This window comes from Danio aesculapii, chromosome 2 (assembly GCF_903798145.1).
Source record: "Danio aesculapii chromosome 2, fDanAes4.1, whole genome shotgun sequence".
NCBI lineage: Eukaryota > Metazoa > Chordata > Actinopteri > Cypriniformes > Danionidae > Danio > Danio aesculapii.
The window spans coordinates 48,731,516-48,751,310 of NC_079436.1; the positions used below are offsets into that span (position 1 = coordinate 48,731,516).

Consider the following 19,795-nt stretch of genomic DNA (forward strand, 5'->3'; position numbering starts at 1 on the left):
GTTTAAAAGCAACGCTAATAAAAACAAGAAAATGTATGTAAAACTTTTGACTGTCTAGAAATGAATAAAAACATTTAAAAAAATTCTCTCATTATTCTGGCATTTATCATTTAGGTAATCCTAACGAACCTAAAATAATAAACGTTTAGTATGATTTACCATCAGACATTTTTTTAAAAATGGTTATGTTCCTTTTTTTAGAGTATGTAAACTTCTGGTTTCAACTGTAAGCACATTGTACCAAACTATTCATTTAAAAAGGCAGAAAAAGAAGAAGAATTGTTCTTGGTTACACTTAAAGTCATTTTAACTACTGCGTACATCTATCAGTAGTTAATATGACTTAAAATAAAAAGTAACCTAGAATAATTCTTCTTTTTCAACTTCTTACTATGATTAGCATCAGTTAAAAGACTTCAGTTCCTATCAATCATAACCAATGCAGATGTAAGCTCTTTTCTGTGAATCTATTAGAGCTTTGATTTATTTGCCGCTATAGGTAAACTATACCACAGCTGATAGTAAATAGTCAAACTACTTATACTATAAAACCAGTGTGTTTGTGACAATATATAAAAAATGTAATAATAGGATGAGAATAAAGCCTATTTAAAACATCAAGCAGCATAACGAGCTGTTTTGTAGGGCTAAAAACCATTGGAAGTGATTGAGATCAGAAATCGAGTTTCAGAACATAAAAGTTAAGATTAGACAGAACTTCTCCAACAGACACTGCAAAACTTTCTTCACAAACCACAGCACCATTTCCCTAAAATTACACTGCGTAAGCTTTCTTGTAGTGAAGACAAGACATTATCATTAGTGAACCACTCTGAAATGTGCGTTTGCTTTTTAAACAGCTTTTTCCATTGCAGAAAGTTGACTTTTGCATGTTTGTGTTAATCAATATTTGCAAAAAAATCCACTTCACCAAGCATTCTTTTCATTATTTGTTTTAAATGAACATACTAAAGATTTACAGAACAAGAAAACCCCTTGACATGATATGGTCAACACAGGCTCATTCTGAAAACGTAGTCCTGTATACATTTCTGGAGATCTCGAATTATGTAGCTAGAGCTACGTATGGCTGCATGTCATCTTTTAAACGAATGCTACGTGCAGGTATGATGCCGTTCCTTTTCTCGCTAATCAACTGACCACTTACCCGTTACCAATTGTCCGGTAGCTCAACACATACATTGTCAGGTAAAGAACGGTTCCAGAAAACAGGTATGACAAAAACAGAAGCCAAAAAATAAAATAATCAACTAAATAACAGGGTGAGAATGTGGTCAAATGTAAAAACATGGTAAGAAAAACAGGCATCTTTTCTTTTTCTGGATTGCTTTTCAAAACACTGTCGGTTCGGTTTAGGGAAGGGGTGGGCGGGTCTATAAGTGGGGGTTTAGGGAAGGGGAAGTGTGGAGGGATCGGTCGGTTGGTCAGTCAGTCAGTGAGTTAGTCAACAGCGGCCTCTGGTGGATTTAAGTGAGAACAGCAGGCGCGAATGACACTAGCAAGAGAAATTTGAGATCTCACAAAGCGTACACAGCGGTAACAAAAACTGCAAAAAAACATAGCTCCTTGGAGGTATTTGGCGCTCTCCATAAATGTACATGGGGTACGTAATCAGAATGAGCCTGGGTTGGATATGGTGTATGTTGTTTTAAAATTCAAACTGGTTTGATAAGCAAACAACTTCAAATATGAATTCATTCACAAATCACAATTTATTGTGGCTAATGCATGTCTTTCACAGATGGAGCTCAGACTAATCAAGGATTAGGCCATATTTTAATAATGGCATTTCAGTCATTTTTATAAATATGCACCAGAATAAAGGCATTACTGATGTCCATGTTGAAACAAAAAGGCACTGCTGTATATTAAGTTCAGCGAGTGCACGTTTCTTTCAGTTTAGAAAGAGCTCAGGCTTAAATTTTAATCTGGGACAAAGCTTGTGAAACTGGCCGTAAAATATTCAGAACCATTTGATTCATTCCTAGTAAAGATCTGACGTGTCATGATGTCAATGACTTTATCTAAATAGGTTATACGGTAGATACAATATACAGGGCAAGACCAGACAAGGTTTCAGTAAAAAGGTAAAAGTGGCGTTAAACCGTTCCTTTAAAAAAATTATAATAATAAAATAAAAAAGGCAGGCTGGTTAATACAAGATACTCATTTAAATGACAGGTAAAACAGAAATGGATAAGGACTTACTCATTGTTTTAATCCTTTTTTTTTTATCTTGCATGGATAGTCATAAGGTGGCATGAAAAAAAACGTCCTTCCCTACAGTATATTAAAAAGAAGACAGGGTTTATTTTCATTCATCAGAACTGATTGGATGGCTTTGGTTTGCTATTGGTAGACTGGTTTGTCTCATTCTTATGCCAGTAAACATCATCAGACAACAGATTTTTGGTAACACTTTAGCCAACAATAAGGTTGTAATAATGCATTTATTAACATGAACTAATAATGTACAATGCATTTACAGTATTTGTTAATGAAAATACAGTCATTGTTAATTCATGTTAACTCACGGTGCATTAACTAATGATAACAAGCATGAATTTCAAATTTAACAAGACAATAGTAAATGTTAAACTATGATTAATAAATGCTGTTCAAGTAATGTTCATAATTAGTTCATGTTAGTAAATAATAATTAACTAATAAATAAGTAACTAATAAACCCTTATTGTAATGTGTGACCAGATAGACCAAGTGTGTGTGTGTGTGTGACTCCAGTCAGTTATGTATTTTTTTGCAATATTCAATCAATTCCATGTGTGTTCAATAAAAAAAGATCAGGAGAGGTTTTTCTTCAATGTCAAATATCGTAACAATTTATTGGATACAAATGTTTTCCTCAATGCAATGCAAAAGTTACATTTAGGAGGTGCGCAACGCTTTTCATTTCCTAACTTCAACTTATATAGGCAGCTGATATTAACAGGTGGAGTTTAGTGAAATTCATCACTTGTCAATCATTCTCCAGTCTCCCGGTGTTCAGTAACAATAAAAACATGAGACTTTCTGTGTCCTATGTTCAGTTTTAACACCTTTCTGCTGACAGGAAGCTGAGACTTCTGCAAAAATGCTTCGTTAGTATGCAAAACATTAGACTCGAGAAAAACTTCACTTAATATTTGACTTTTAAATGACCAAAACAAATAATAATTTGATAAGAGACAAAAATAATAAAAATATATATTCCTTTTTCCCATCAATTTAACAGTGGAGACAGTTAAGCAGTGAATGTCCAAATAAGGAGAGACTGACAAACACTTATTTCTGAGGAAAACAAGAATAAAAGCACAGCACCCACTATATAGCCTATAAAAGACCCCAAACTGTGGCCATCAATAATGATAGAAACCAAAAAACAGTGGGTTGACAAATAGACTGAATTAAACATCTTCATTAAAATTAATACATAGCCATAGATGAATTAATAACCTGCCACAGCAGTGCATTGAGCATTCTGAGAATAACCTCAAATAATTCTCATGCAGACACTTTTAAACACCTCTCAATACGACAACAGCTTCTGACAGAATGTGCAGATATACATGCTTATTGAAGGTGGAAACATATGTGGGCTCCAAGCAGTCACTTATCTGATGTCTCTCACCCACATCTGTTATTCTAGAAGCTTAAACAGGCCATCATGTAAGGCAAAGTTGAAGAAAAAGATAACTTCCTGGCAGAGAAACTCATTTTGAGTTTGAGCTTTCTCAATCTGCTTCATGAAACAGTTTTGCGTTTGTTAAGATTATCAGACGATTTCTCTGAACAACTTTCAGATCCACAAATGGAGCTCGCCATCTGATGCATTTTGAACAAATCACAATGATAAAATGAAGATCCTCCCTTTCGCCTCTTAAAAATTGGATGGGCAAACTGCGAGTTTTGCAAGTTAACGGAGTAAAAGACATTGCTTTAATGTAAAATAGGTTTGCACGAGATTGAAACCAAAAGTTGACTTTTGAATAATTAAATTTTCCAGATGACTTGAATAACTCTGTTTACACAGAATTCATTTTCAAAATCAAATGGTGAAAAACATGAGATTCATCAAGAAAAGCCACTTGCTTTATGTATCTGAGCATGCATGACATTTCCTTTAGTGTCCAGGGGCCGGTTTTTCAAAAGTAATCCACTAGGATTTTGGATAATGGATTGGATCAAATCTTGAAAATGGCATTTTCAAAGTGATTACATAATTGGATTAGATCACATAATCCAATCTTGGTTTTGATCCGGATCAAACCTTTAGTTTGGGTTTTTCAGACCTTTTTTGTAGGATTTGGATCACTTTGATCTAAAAAGATCTGGATTAAACTGAAGCCATCAGAAGGGTGGATTCAGTGTTGATTTCATGCCCTCAATGTAATGAAAACTAAAAAAATGTATCAAATAATACTTAATTTGGATCATGCGGTATCTTACAATATATCCTATTTATTCCTAAGGTTTTAATTGTATTTGTTCATTCGTCAGGCTACAGTGATTAGGTAGGCTTTAATGTATTCAACCTTTCAGTATAGGCCTACAGCAAAGTAGAAAGAGTTTGGCCTCATAAAATAATCTCCCAAACAGCTGTCAAAATTGACCAAAAACAAAACATTTTATTCCGTCACTAATTGATATATATATTCATCACAATGGAAAATATTTTTGTTTTTTTGGAATATTTATTAGTGATACATTAGTAAAAAATGCAAAGAATGGCAAATCACTGATTTTTGAAATCACTTTCAACATTTGCACAAAGAAACTGAAAGGGCAGAAGCACAGCTTCATCTGGTAGAGGAACAACTGACTAAACTGCAGCAAACCAAGGCCAGACATGGGATCCGCTTCCTAAAGGTTACGCTCAGACAAGCTGGTCTCTCCACATTAGATGAGGAAGTCTGAAATGATTGTGGAGTTTTTGACATTGAGTCTTTTTTATTAAATTCAATACATCTATATTTAAAACTTGTTCTAAATATCCTCAATGTACAGTGTTTGTGTTGTAGAGCTCAGATGAGTGGACTGCTGGAAGAGGATGGCGAGGGGTTTTCTTGTTTTTAGTTTTTTCTTAAGTGTCTGTTTTCCTTTCAAATAAAAAAAAGTTTTATTGATTCCAAACTGGCTATTCTACTTGTGGCTCTTTACATATCTATAGTTCTACATTGTTTGAGCACTGGTTATCCAGATTTAGTGATTCTGAAAAGTTCCTATCCGGATCAGATTGATCCAATCTGATGTTGCTTTGAAAAACTGGCTTAAAAAGTAAGCTGGATTACATGATCATGGATCGAAAAAAAAAAAAAAAACTAAATCCAGATCCATTTTTTTATTATTAAACCTTTTAAAAAACTGGGTCCAGATGTCATTGGAGATTAAAAGTGAACCAATTTGCAAACAGCACTTACTCCCAGGGCCATTTAGTTATTTAGCCGCACCATGTTGGTGTTGGCGCCGTTGTCCTGTGGCAGCTGTCTTATCACCTAAGTGAATGCTGCACACTGGTGGTGGTGTGGAGAGACCCCCCTCATGATTGTGAAGCACTTTGGGTGTATGGCTATATGATAAATGCGCTATATAAATACACATTACTTTACAACTTTGTCTCATTTAAAAACTAAGCCATAGTAAAATAAAGCAAACAATAAAGTTAGTGTTTTAGATAGTGCCATTATGCAAAACACTAATGCTTAATGTTATAATGGTTGCAACATGAATTAAGACAACAGAACACAATATAATAAGCCATTTTGCCTATATTGAATTTAGCGCTCCACATGAGACAGTAAGGGTGCTTTAACACCTGTGGATCGATTCTCTTGTTCTGAAACAGGGATTAAAATTGTTATAATGTTGCTTTTTGTTCTTGGTGCGGTTCGCTTTCACACGCCAAAGTTTCTAAATAGACCAAAATAACTAAAACAAGTCACATGTGAGTAAACTCTCCTCACATTGGTTAGAGTTTCAGAGTTAATTTTTTTGAGTCCCGCTCAGCTGTCATGCGTCCTTATTTTAATTTATGACGTTGATTGACGATGTGTGGGTGTGGGGGTGGGGTGGAGTGTAGGGTAGAGAAAAGTCCTCAAGCCGGGATTCGAACTCTGAACACCCTGACATGCTATTGCACCATATGTCGATGTGCTAACCACTAGACCAGGGGTGTCCAAACTCGGTCCTGGAGGGCCGGTGTCCTGCAGATTTTAGCTCCAACTTGCCTCAATCCACCTGCACGGATGTTTCTAGAAAGCCTAGTAAGTGCTTGATTAGCTAGCCCAGGTGTGTCTGATTGGGGTTGGAACTAAACTTTGCAGGACACCGGCCCTCCAGGACCGAGCTTGGACATGCCTGCACTAGACTAACCGTTACAATTATGGAGAGGAGATTAGCTTCAAATGACAGAATACATAAACATTAGAAAATTGAAAACAAAATAAAGGGTTAAGCCTACTAAAATCAATTTACTGATCACATCGGTGTTATCGTATGCGTCAAAGAGTTAAAAGTGTGTTCATTTTTTTTATTTTAATTATTCAGCGAATCCTCTGCGTACCACTAGAAGGAAGCCTGCGTACCACTAGTAGTACACATACAACAGTTTGAGAACCACTGCATTATAGGTTTTACACTATAGAGATAAATAACAGATACACCAAGTCTGTTCGGTCAATTTTCCTAATGGATAAACAGCTCTCCTTAATAGTTAACATGCTTTCACTGTTGTTTTTGACATGAAACACACATTTACTGGTAGGAATGACCCCCCACCCTACTCATAATTCTCTCTTCATATAGCCATATATGCCTATTACATATCCATAATACACTGTGATATAGCCCGGGTCTGATCGTATTGCTTTCTCACTACAATCGATCTGCTCCAGGGCTCGTTTCAATCGAGCCGAGACCACTTCATTCAAGTGATCTCGGACCGATTGTTTTGGCGCAGATCTGAGTACGATTGCTGTATTCACATATGCCAAACGAACCGCGCTAACTGGGGAAATGCACCAGGTTCCAAAACAAAAGTCTAGATGTGAAAGCACCCTTAAATCTCTGGCAATAACGATGTGCCCTTCTGACGTGAAGATATTTACATTCAGAACTCCCAATGACTTTCAAAAAAGCTGTTTCTGTACTTGAGTCGAGTAAAAAAAAAACTCTTATGTCAAAATATCAAAGGAATTTAGATTCCTAAATTCTTGACCCCCTTAATGTCCAGAAAATAGCCAATCAGCATGAAAAGAAAATCAAGAGTGAGACTATGAGGCGAGCTTTTACCACAGTCTGAAGATGAGTTTGTCAAGTGCAAACCTACTTGATACTGTGCAAAACCTACTTAGGGTCTTACACGCTCACTGCTAAGGGCTAGTGGTTTGTGAAGTGGTTGGTTGTACGTGAGATCTTCCTTTGTTGTGAGATCTCTGAGGGGTTTGTGTTGTGCTAACATCACATCAAGCCATTTTGGGTTCCGTCTTCGGATGACTGCACAAACAGACTCGCAGTACTACATATTTACATTTATTTTGTTGAATTTTAACACTCAATGTATTTTTTTGGATTTCCTGTCTAGACAATTTAAATAAGGTTCACACTTCCTTAGCTTGAAAGTAAGCAACAGATCACCACAGAAGGATCAACTGTCAGTCTGTTGCAATGAAAACTGGTCACCATCTCGTGTTCTTCATGACATTTCTGATGATCTGCAGCACAGGTACCAAACCATGTTCATTTAATCTGATTATTCTTTAATGGCTGTTTCTATGGTTAGCTGCATTTCGTTACAGCATGCATGTTTTAGATTTTTGATGGTCTGATGATTTACGGACTGTATGACGTTTGTTGACATTTCTGTATGACAAATATTTGTTTATATTACAGCCAAAAAATGCAATTCTGTCCTCATTTACTTATCTTCTGTTTCTTCCAAACCTTTTGAGCTTTTTTGTATTTGGTTTAATACAAAAGAAGATATTTTGAAGAATGCTGGAAATCTGAATCCACCGATTTCCATAGTAGCAAAAATTATAATGGGAGTCAATGCTTCTGTTGTATGGCTATCTGACAGAAAATAGAAACTCAAAGGTTTGGAAACACTTGAGGGTTAGTAAATAATGACAGTGCTGGACAGTTTGAACTGGTAATTTTATGATATTTATTAAAATCTCTATTCAAATCTTGAGATAATTTGATATTTAATTTTGAGGTAATTTCCCTTTTTAAGTGAGCTATTCTGTTTTATTAACATGTCCAGCTAAGAAAACAGCTCCATCTAGTGTAAATTCTACACAATAAGTCATGGATGGTTATTGCATGTGGCTAATATATCAATTTAATGAAATAATAAACTGAGGCATGACCTGCGCTTTAGTAAAATAACATATACATTGTTGTTTTTTCTCCTCAGCATCCAGATCAGAAGGTCTTGTGTTCGTACAAACAGGGCAATCCGTTAAACTGGAAATAAGTAAAACTCTGCCTGGGTTTAGTAAATTAACCTGGATTAAAGATTCAAATGAGAACATAGTCAGATTTTTCAATAATTCTAAAAAAATTAATTATCACAGTTTATATAAGGAGAGAGCAGAGTTCAATAATCAAACCTTCTCTCTGACGTTGAAGAACATGCAAAAGAACAACAGTGGAAACTACACAGCAAAAGCAAGTGGAGAAAAAGAAACAGTGGTTGCTGCATATGATGTGTCAGTTATAGGTGAGTGTTGCATAGTTATTCAAAACATTGACCTTATATTCTTCATGTCTTCCGGTCTCTTCCACTTCCATTGATTTTTTAACATTAAAAACAGCTTGTTAAGCTGCTTCCTGCTGCAAAACGATATTTTCAGATTAAATGATTCTACTTTTTATGTATAGTCATGAACACACTAGGCATGTGCCGGTATCACATTTTCATGCTGCGATTAATTGATTGAGCTTTTATCACGGTATACGGTATTATCACGATATTGTAATTTTACTAGAGAAACAGGTAAAAAAACAAAAAACTTCAGTTTCGTCAACTTAGTAACTTTAATAACTTTTTAATGAACTAAAAGTACTTCAAACATTTAAATACAAATAAATATAAATAAAACAATACACAATATAAAAGTAAACTTGAGCAATTATATCAAAGTGAATGTGCAAAGGGAAACCGTCTTCGATCAGCAATCCCTCTGCATTTTTTTGGAACCCAAAATATTTCCAAACCTCTGACTTTTTTTTTGAAGGGGGATAAATTGTCGGCAGCGTTCCTCCTTCCGCCATGCTTCTTCTTCGTGTGAGGATTAGAGAGCGGTGGCAGCGGCGGCGCGCACTGCGTGCACACAGGGCTTCTACATGTGGGGATTGTTTACATCAGAGTGACCATCAGTTCTGCGCAGCGTATACGCAGTGTTTCTTCAAGCGGTTGATGGAAAATAAGCTAAGGCACGTTCTAAGAATATAAATTCGGATCTATTATTTTTCACGGTATTTTGAAGTGCCCACGATAACAATATCGTGCATATTCATTACCGTGATTTATCGCATTACCGAATACCGGCACAAGCCTAGAACACACTTGTTTTTAGAGCAAGTATTTTGACCGTTATCTGTCATTTATTATTCCAAGTCATTTCTCTCATAGGAAACAGAATTTTCAAAAGTTCTAAGACAATCACAAAAACAAGCGCACTTCCACATCACACAATAAGTTGAATAAAAACTGCCCATAAATGATGTGTGCAGTGGCAGAGTGCATGACTCAGCTCAGTCATCTCTCATTAGGAAACACCATTGTCATGAGGGTGTATATCTTTTCTCAAACAACACGTAGGAATACATGAATAGCAAAAACTACGATTTCCCACACTGTAAAAAAAAAAATCATGGTTGCCTTAAATTTTTAAGTACGAGTCCACTGAACTTACATTATGTTAAACTGACTTAAACAGCTCACATAACTTATAAAATTAAGCTCCACCATAGAGGTATGAACCTACACTGGTCTCACGGTTCGGTTACGATTATCATGCCTTCGATTTGGTTCAATTTAATATCTCGGTGCATCGACTATGCTTTCCATACACAATTTTATATTTTACTTCACAGCACAAGAATTCTTGTATAAAAGTGCATAATTTCTAATACACTGTGTATTTGTAATACAATTTTGTCTTTTAATACAAGCAGTCAGATATATGTACTGTACCTTTAATTTTACCTGCTCAAAGAAATTTCCTGCTCTTAAATGCACAGAATAACATAAGCATTTAAAATTTAACAACCGTAAATATGATCCCGCTTGCTTTTAGAGCATTGTCAAGCGAGTTGTTAAACGTCTACTGGTCACGCGCTTAACAGAAAAGGCTGTAATTGGCTCCAACGCTCTGGCGCTGTTCACTGATAAGTGACACTAATAAACAGCAGCGGTGATCACAGCTGATCCTGATAGACGCGGGGAGAAAACTCACTCTGCAGACATGCTCGTCTATCCAAAAGTATCGTTGTAAGGAGGAGAGGAAACGTGTGCAGAGTTTCAGCGTTTTTTACGTAGATGGAGTGTTTTTAATTACTCGCGATCGCCTCGTAAGCTACCGCAATATATCGCATATGAGATAAATTATTTCAGTAGCTACTTAATAACTGCTTAGGATCTGTTACAGAACCGATACCGGATTGTCTGCGTCTGATTCCCACTAATCTCTATTGATTTATTATATCAGATATACACTCATCTGCAATAAACTAACTGTTGTTCTACAAAAAAAGAAGAAAATCATATCTGGAACTGTTTTCTTGCAGCAGCTCGTTGATACCCTGTCAGTTACAGATAAACTCGTTCATTTATTTGATCCATCCCCTGCGCTCATGCTCTGTCTTCAGCAGTAAAGTCTAACTGGAGAAGCAGAATGTTATGGAATACATACTATCAGCTTCACACACAAAGAGCATTTATAAAAACTATATACACGTCAGCTGGGAGATGTTTTTCAAAAGATGTTACTATGTTTAGGTATTTTTTCGGTTGTGATTTCCATTGGTTTACATTGTGCTCTCCTGCGTTTGTCCACAAACAAGGCCGACTGCAACTCGTCATGACGTAGATGTTCCAAAGCTCTATATAGCGGCCATTTTTGTTTTCTCCAAAGTGTTCTTCACAGGGTGATATATCCCATTTGTAATGCACCATACATCTTTATTGTGAACTACGCCTCCTAGTGGGGAAATGACATTCTGTTCTTTTAACTTGCAATCAAGTGCTGATTTTTGGGTCACGAGAGTTCAGCTCCCTTATTCTAAAAAACAACAACAACATGCATTCTGACAAGTCCATCTAAGCTCTCAACCTGCTTCTTAATGCCAAATTTACTTCAATATATTCCAGATGCAGTGGACTCTCCTGTTCTGCATGAGAAGTCGATCATGATCAGTGTTAACTCCTGCTTTGTTGACGTCTCATGTAGTGCTCATACCCTTCAACTCAACAATCGATATTACAGCGACAACTGCAGTCAGGAGGAAGTGACATCATCTGAAATGCAGACTTTAACCCTGTATTGCATAGAGAATGTGGTTGTTTGTAATTACAGTAACCCAGTCAGCTGGAAAAACGCCACGATAGAAATGAACCAACTTTGCACATCTCATCAAGCAAGCAACAACTCCAACAGTACATCACCTTCACGTAAATATTTAGTCGCTTATACTCAAAATACTAAGAAATATCTTTAATGGAGAGCTCTGATGACTGTTATTGTCACATTTCACTTCAACAGAACCTCCTGAAACACAACACAGTTCTTTTCCTCTGCACTGGCTCTTGGTCATTGCTGCTGGTGTTGCAATGGTGGTTTTTGTAGCAGTTTCTGTAACATTCTGGATTAGCCAGAAGCATAAAAAAGGTATGCATGAAATGAAAAGAATATGTAAAGTGGTTCCTCGGTATTCGCGGAAGCTACGTTATAAAAATACCTGCAATAGGCGAAATCCGCGAAGTAGTCAACTTTATTTTTTACTTTTAATTATTATGGATGTTTTAAGGCTGCAAAACTCATAATTACACACTTTATACACTTTTCTCAGACAGACATTAACTTAATTCAAACCTTCATTGAAAAATAAGTCCAGTATTAGAAAATGAAACCAAAGATCAAAACCATTTGATAATTTATTTATTCCGTAATGATGCCTTACAGCCACGTAACTTCTACCTTCCTTTAGCATGTCCAGAAGTTCAACTTTTTGTGCGATGGTTAGCATCTTCCTCTGCCTTTTGGGTGCTACCGCAGGTGGCTTTGACGGTGCCGAACGTTTGGTTGACATAGTGCAAACATTGTGACACTTGCAAACATACAGTACAGCACTTCAGAGTCACACTGCTAGTGATTGATGAATAATGTAAATTAGGCAAGCAACACGCATTCTGTACTGTACAGAAGACACGGCATTGATAAGATTGATTGACTATGGTCTACAGCCTGTCAGGGCGCAGAACACAATGCGGTAATCAGGATGCAGAACACAATGCGAGGCCACGAAAAGTGAATCGTGTTATAGCGAAGGACCACTGTATATGTATATGTACAGTGCATCCGAAAAGTATTCATAGCGCTACACTTTTTCCACATTTTTTTGTTAGTCGTATTCCAAAATGGGTTAAATTCATTTTATTTCCTTAAAATTCTACACACAATACCCCATAATGACAATGTGAAAAAAGATTTTTTTAAATTGTTGCAAACTTATTAAAAATAAAAACCTGAAAAATCACATGTACAGAAGTATTCACAGTTTTTGCTGTGAAGCTCTAAATTGAGCTCAGGTACATTCTGTTTCCACTGATCATTCTTGCGATGTTTCAGCAGCTTAATTGGAGTTCACCTGTGGTAAATTTAGTTGATTGGACATGATTTGAAAAGGCATGCACCTGTCTATATAAGGTCCCAGGGTTGACAGTGCATGTCAGAGCACAAACCAAGTATGAAGACAAAGGAATTGTCTACAGACCTCAGAGACAGGATTGTGTCAAGGCACAGGTCTAGGGAAGGTTACAGAAACTATTCTGCTACTCTGAAAATTCCAATGAGCGCAGTGGCCTCAATCATCCATAAGTGGAAGATGTTTAACCACCAGGACTCTTCCTAGAGCTGTCCGGCCATCTAAGCTGAGTGATCAGGGGAGAAGAGCCTTAGTCAGAGAGGTGATCCATAACCCGATGGTCACTCTGACTGAGCTCCAGCATTCTTCTGTGGAGAGAGGAGAACCTTACAGAAGGACATCCATCTGTGCAGCAATCCACCAATCAGGCCTGTATGGTAGAGTGGCCAGATGGAAGCCACTCCCCGTCTGGAATTTGCCAAAAGGCATCTGAAGGACTCTCAGACAATAAGAAACAAAATTATCTTTGGAGTGAATGCCAGGCGTTTTGTTTGGAGAAAACCAGGCACTACTCATCACCAGGCTAATACCATCCCTACAGTGAAGCATGGTGGTGGCAGCATCATGCTGTGGGGATGTTTTTCAGCAGCAGAAACTGGAAGACTAGTCAGGACAGAGGGAAAGATTAATGCAGCAATGTACAGAGACATCCTGAATGAAAACCTGCTTCAGAGTGCTCTTGACCTCAGACTGGGGTGACGGTTCATCTTCCAGCAGGACAATGACCCAAAGCACACCACCAAAATATCAATGGAATGACTTCACAACAATTCGGTGAATGTCCTTGAGTGGCCCAGCCAGAGTTCAGACCTAAATCCCATTGAACATCTCTGGAGAGATCTGAAAATAGCTGTACATCGTTGCTTTTCATCCAACCTGATAGAGCTTGAGAGGTACTGAAAAGGGGAACGGGCAAAAATTCCCAAAGACAGGTGTGTCAAGCTTGTGGCATCATATTCAAAAAGACTTGAGGCTGTAATTGCTGCCAAAGGTTCATCAAAGTATTGAGCAAAGGCTGTGAAAACTTATGTACATGTGAGGTTATTTATTTGTAATTAATTTGCAACAATTTCAAAAACTCTTTTTTCACATTGTCATTATGGGGTATTGTGTGTAGAATTGAAAGGGAAATAAATGAATTTAATCCATTTTGGAATAAGGCTGTCACAAAAAAATGTGGGAGAAGTGAATCGCTATGAATGCTTTCCGGATGCACTGTATATATATTATTTTTATTCTTTGCGGGATTCTTCATAATTGTTCTATTCTGAATCTCTTAGAAGACCAAGTGACTGATCACACCATCTATGCACAAGTTAAGGTAAGCTTTAAATCATTTTTGTGCAACATCATAGATAAATCTGGAATGACCACTTAAAATGCGGGGTTATATTAACCCAATGCTGGGTCAAATATTGACAAATCCTACAGTTAAAAATGTCAAATTGAATGTAAAAAATTAACCCAACATTTGGTTTGTACATATTTGACTTGATTTGAGATGTCTATAATCTAGTGTGCTCAAAAAAAAAAAAAGTGACAATTTGCGTTTAGAAAATATAAAACTGATAGATCTTCTGCCTAAATAGATCAACATTTTTTTTCAAGTCATGTCACACTTCAGTTTCTTATCAAATCTTCTGACCAATCACATGCTCTCTAGTATCTGCCCCTTCTCATTTACTTTTCATTTGATGTGTTTGAGCTCAACCACTCACTGGCAGAGCTGTGAGAAAACCAAACACTATTGGCTGTTTTTTTTAAAAGGGAAGGAGCTACTCTGTCCCACCCTTTCTTAATTTTTCAATTGAGATTGTCAAACATCGAATAAAAATGCTAAATTCAAAGCACTTCACAGGACCTTTAAGGCTATAAAACACACAGGATCCCTGTTCTTAAACAGCAATGTTTTACACGCATAAACAACAGCAGCCTAAGCAACAGAACATCATTGTCTGATTTTTACCTGCACTGTTAAAGGAATACCTTCATTTATATAAAATCAACAAACAAATATTTTTCACTTAACAGCAAAATGAATAACCTCGTCATTTTTCAATACACTCTATAAGTTCAAGATGATGACACTAAGGACAGCATATGCTTTTTTATTTTACATAGGGCTATCGAATGTCATGTGATCTCACTTTTCACTCCAGTAAAGCATAATCGTGAATTAAAAAATGAAAAACAACATTGAAAGGGGCTCCGTTTTGTCAAGTTTACCTGTTTTAGCTTATTGTCCAACATGTTTACAGCAACGTCAGCATTTAAAAAAAGAACATTGTATTGGCCTAATGTATAAAGCAAATAAAATGAAATAATGTCACACCATTTGTTTTGGAAAATGAATAAGCAGAGTCTCAACGTACATAAAGCATCCTTGACATGACTGGACTTTGCTCCTCAGCGCCCCCACACCTTGATGTTCATGACAAGAATAGAAGAGTTATCTTTTTTTAGTGAGGTGTAAATTACCGTCATGCATGATCTAATGATATGTTTGCCTTTTTACACATAATAATCCACGATTACATCACACAATACAGAAAACACACGTCAAAATAATACAGTCAATATTTTTGACACCCTACAAAATTTCACAAAGTGAAGTTTCATGAACTAATTTCGAGAGGAGCACGTGATATGATTGAGCACATCTGGCCACTCATCTGTAATCAGTAATAATCCAATCAGAGTGATCCTAATTTACTATAAATGGATCATTTTCTCCCTACTGTTTCTATCTTTGTTTGGAAGAATCCCCCCTTTCACCCCATCTCCTCCTTTTCCCTCCTTTTCTAAAGGGCGAGCTCTCGAGACCTACCTGATCTCGGATCTCCTGATATGCTTATAGACCGGGCGGGAGCCCTGGGCTCAAATATCTCCGAGCTCAGGATTCTCTCCCGGGACAGCATGCCAAACCTGCTTTATACGCCAAGCATATCTAAGTGGGAACTGTTGAATCATGTTTTCAGGGGAGTCCATGCCTCATTTAGGGGGGCCGAGCTCCCTCTAGCTCCCCGTAGTTCACACCCTGATTACACTTGTAGTATAAATGCAATTAAGCATGTACAGTAGGATTAATATGACTCTTTAAATTGTTTTGCAGCCAAAGAATAAAGTAAAAAGCCCTCATGAGATGTTGGAGAAATCGGAGAATCCTCAGACTGTGTATGGGTTTGCAGGAGAGCACAAGCAAACTCACGACACCAGTCAGACAATCACAACACATGAGGTGAGAAAGAGATGAAATCATTTACCTTATGCAAGCAGCATCAAAAGAGCAGTTACATTGTCTTCCTACTGTATGTACTCCACTTGATTTATGTTTACTTCATCTGTATTTCCTCACATACAGGCACAGACTACAATAGAAAATCCCCCCTGCACCACCTACAGTACAATAGGTGAACACCAGACACCAGCACTGCCCACTGAATCAGAAAATACTATTTATTCGGTTGTGACAAAACCCCAACGTGGCAGACCACCTGTTCATAAATAATATATTAGTAGAATGCAAATAAAATGTGTGTCAATAGATATATATATATTTTTACATATCTTTAAAATACCATACCCATGCATACAAAATTGAAGTCATTAGTAATTAGACTTTTCTTGTGGTTGCCTTTCTGAAACTTTGTTGGAAACACTGACAAGGTAAAATAACCTACACTGTAAAAAAATCCGTAATTTTACGGTTTATTTGCGGCAGCTGGGGTGCCAGACAAAAAACGTAAAATAACGACCTTTAAATTACAGATATTTACAGTAAAATAATGGATATTAAATTACAGAAATTTACCAGAAATTTAAATTTAAGAACATTTCTGTAATTTAACGGACTCAATTTTTACGTATTTTTTTTTCCCCGGCACCCCAGCTGCCAGAAATAAACCATAAAACTACAGATTTTTTTACAGTGTATGTTACAACACTGTTTTTAACAAATATAATCACATGGCATGCGGTTGCCTCTTTCAGCTCATGAGTAAAACTCAGTTCAATAGAGTGGAGGAACTATGACATCATTTTGTAGGTTAATCTGTAGCTAAAATCAGCTTTTCGATTATTGCAAATAATAAGCTCTAAAAAGATAATACAACTTATGACTTTTGGATCCTAAATCCAAGCACAAGAACTGGAAACCATTAGGCTATAAATAAACTACTGTACACTGACTTCTGGGTGCTTGTTGCAATGTCACCCCCACCCAGCTAACAACAATCTTTCAAGCTTATTTTTTTTTTTTAGAAATATTGCCAATGACAAGGATTTACAGTGTCAATATTTTATTGTCATTCAGTATACTTCAAACAAGACTCAGCCCTGACGTGTGTGTGAGAGTGCTCTCTTTATAGTCCAGGTATAAAGGACTATAGCTCTGATTGAGCGCTGCATGACAGGATTTGTAGTCCATATAACAGCAATTTTGTAGTTCTTTATTGAACTGTGTGTCAAAGAGTTATCTTCAAGGAGTACAAATGAGGCTGCAAGAGTCTAGATTAGAGTCTACAAGAGTCTCCTATGAACAGAGTTTTCTTGTCTGTTATACGTTTTAGGAGGGGCAGTGTTAAGGAGACAAAAACATGTAAATGAGGTAAATGGGTGAAAGAACCTGTCCAGCCACTGACCAGACAAGTTTCACCTGCCCAAATCTAATCAATAAAACAGTTTCTTTGGCCTGAGACCCTGCCTGTAGCATTTGCATTACTTCGGGATACCCCAATGCTCAGGAAGGCAATGTCTCTCACACCTGGGTTGTTAGAGTTTCGAATGAAATGACATTAAAAACTAAAGAATATAAATTTACAGCTATATAACTTAATATATTATATTAATTTGAAACAATTTATATTCTCACAAATACTACCAGGCAACTCGTACTATATTGGCAGTATGTAATATGTATACTACAAATAGTAAACAGATTTTCTATATGCGTGAAATTCCCAGATTACCTACTACCTACTACTCAAATTTCGATATATTGATAAATATTGATACTGAAAAATTTTAAAGGATACAAACTTGCTTGCTCTCTCTCTTGGTCTCTACATAACAGCAGGGAGTTGAATAATTGCAGTAATATTTACTTATTTTATAATTTTAAATTGTACAGATACGATTACAATATAACAGATTACCACATCAGAACAATATCAGCACACTCACGCACACACGTCCTTACTGTTCAAAGGTTCAAAGTTGGGGGCAAATGGAGGCTGGAATTGGGAAATGATTAGCATTGATTGTTTTACTGACAATAAACAAAATAAGTTTATTTATAAACTAATTTTGAGTGGAATCACGTGCTTATGATTGCTTGCGACTGGTCCCACATTATTCAATTTATGATTGACCAATCAGACGATTCCTAAGACACTATAAATATCCTAAGTTCCATATAATAGCCATCTTCGTTTTGAAGAATCCCCCCTTAACACCCCTACTCCTCCTTTCCTAGATGGGCGGCACGATGGCCCAGTGGTTAGCACTGTTGCCTCACAACCAGAACGTCACTGGTTCTAGTCCTTACCAAGCCAGCCGACGTTTCTCTGTGTAGTTTACATGTTCTCCTTGTGCTCACGTGAGTTTCTCCCAGGTTCCTCCCACCATACAAAAACATGCAAATTAAGTTAATTAACTAATCCAAATCGGCACCATAGACATGCTCCTAATAAGTAGTTATTTCTTAAGAGCAATCACTATTAGCTACTACAGCAAGGGAGTTCTCGAGATCTACCAGAGCTCAAACTCCCCTCTCGCCTTGCAAACGGGAGGGAGCCCCAGGTTTGAGGATCTTATGAGCTCAGGGCTCTCTCCCATGACAGCATGCCAAACAAGCTTTATAATCAATCGTCAGCTAAATGTGAACTCTTGAAAGTAAGTAAAGTCCATCCTTCATTGTAATATTCACTCTTTTTTTTCGATACACCAGAGCTGCTAGATTACATCGTCTCCTAATAAAGCGTTACATGGCACTGCAGCATGTGCAAAAATGTCTATTTCCATGTTATTTTTTTGTGAGAAATGTATCTGTGCGTTCACACCGAAGGCAGTGAGAGCGTCAAAGGTTGCTCTGGCCACCCTGGCGACAACGCTGTCTGCCTTCAGCTCCGGCGGCGAGAGCGGCAAAATTCACTACATTGATCTCGTATTTAAAGGGACCGTTGCAGCATATCATATCAGTTACATTCCCACATAAAACATGCTTTCTAGCATGAAAATTTTGCACATTTTTTATTAAATTCATTTAACAATGGAAGATCAAGTTGCATGTGGTGTGGCTTTGCTCCACTGAATTATCCAATGTGTTCATATGTCTGAAATATTCTGAAGCAGCAAATACTTGTGTTGTCGCAAGAGAATCACGCTTTTTTAAAGAAAAAAATATAACATTAATGCACATCAGTAACTCAGCAGTAACTTTTTTTAATGTATGCTCCTGTAAGAAAACATTGTAAATAATTGGAAATCCTGTGGCCTGAATAACCAACCCCTTGGGAACAACTGTGGTCAGAACCACAGTTCAGAGTGACTGTGACTTCTCTCAAGTTGTGGACCTCTACATTCAATCTTTCTTATTTCTTCAATGTCATAACTGGACTTTCACATGCTTTGCTTTGTATATACAGGATTGCAAAGAATACAGAAAAAAATATGTTTATCATGTAATAAACTCACAGTTCTGTTTCATCATGGACTCATGAACCACATAGGATGGCTTTCCTTACTGCTTTTCCACACTCACAATCATGGTCACGATCAAGAAACGTTATGCTCCCCTTGATTACACACCTGTTCCTCTCTTCCTCTCTGGGTGGAACTGCTCCACCCA

At 37.0% G+C, this 19,795-nt stretch overlaps 1 protein-coding gene across 1 annotated transcript; it reads left to right on the forward strand.

Annotated features, from left to right (window-relative positions):
- Window positions 1-7,511: 7,511 nt before the first annotated feature.
- Window positions 7,512-16,527, forward strand: LOC130237200 (natural killer cell receptor 2B4-like). The gene is made up of 7 exons (XM_056468075.1): window positions 7,512-7,741; window positions 8,435-8,740; window positions 11,396-11,695; window positions 11,787-11,912; window positions 14,229-14,269; window positions 16,061-16,186; window positions 16,310-16,527. The coding sequence occupies exons 1-7, from the start codon at window positions 7,684-7,686 to the stop codon at window positions 16,454-16,456; spliced, it is 1,104 nt and encodes a 367-aa protein (XP_056324050.1). The 5' UTR covers window positions 7,512-7,683; the 3' UTR covers window positions 16,457-16,527.
- Window positions 16,528-19,795: the final 3,268 nt, after the last annotated feature.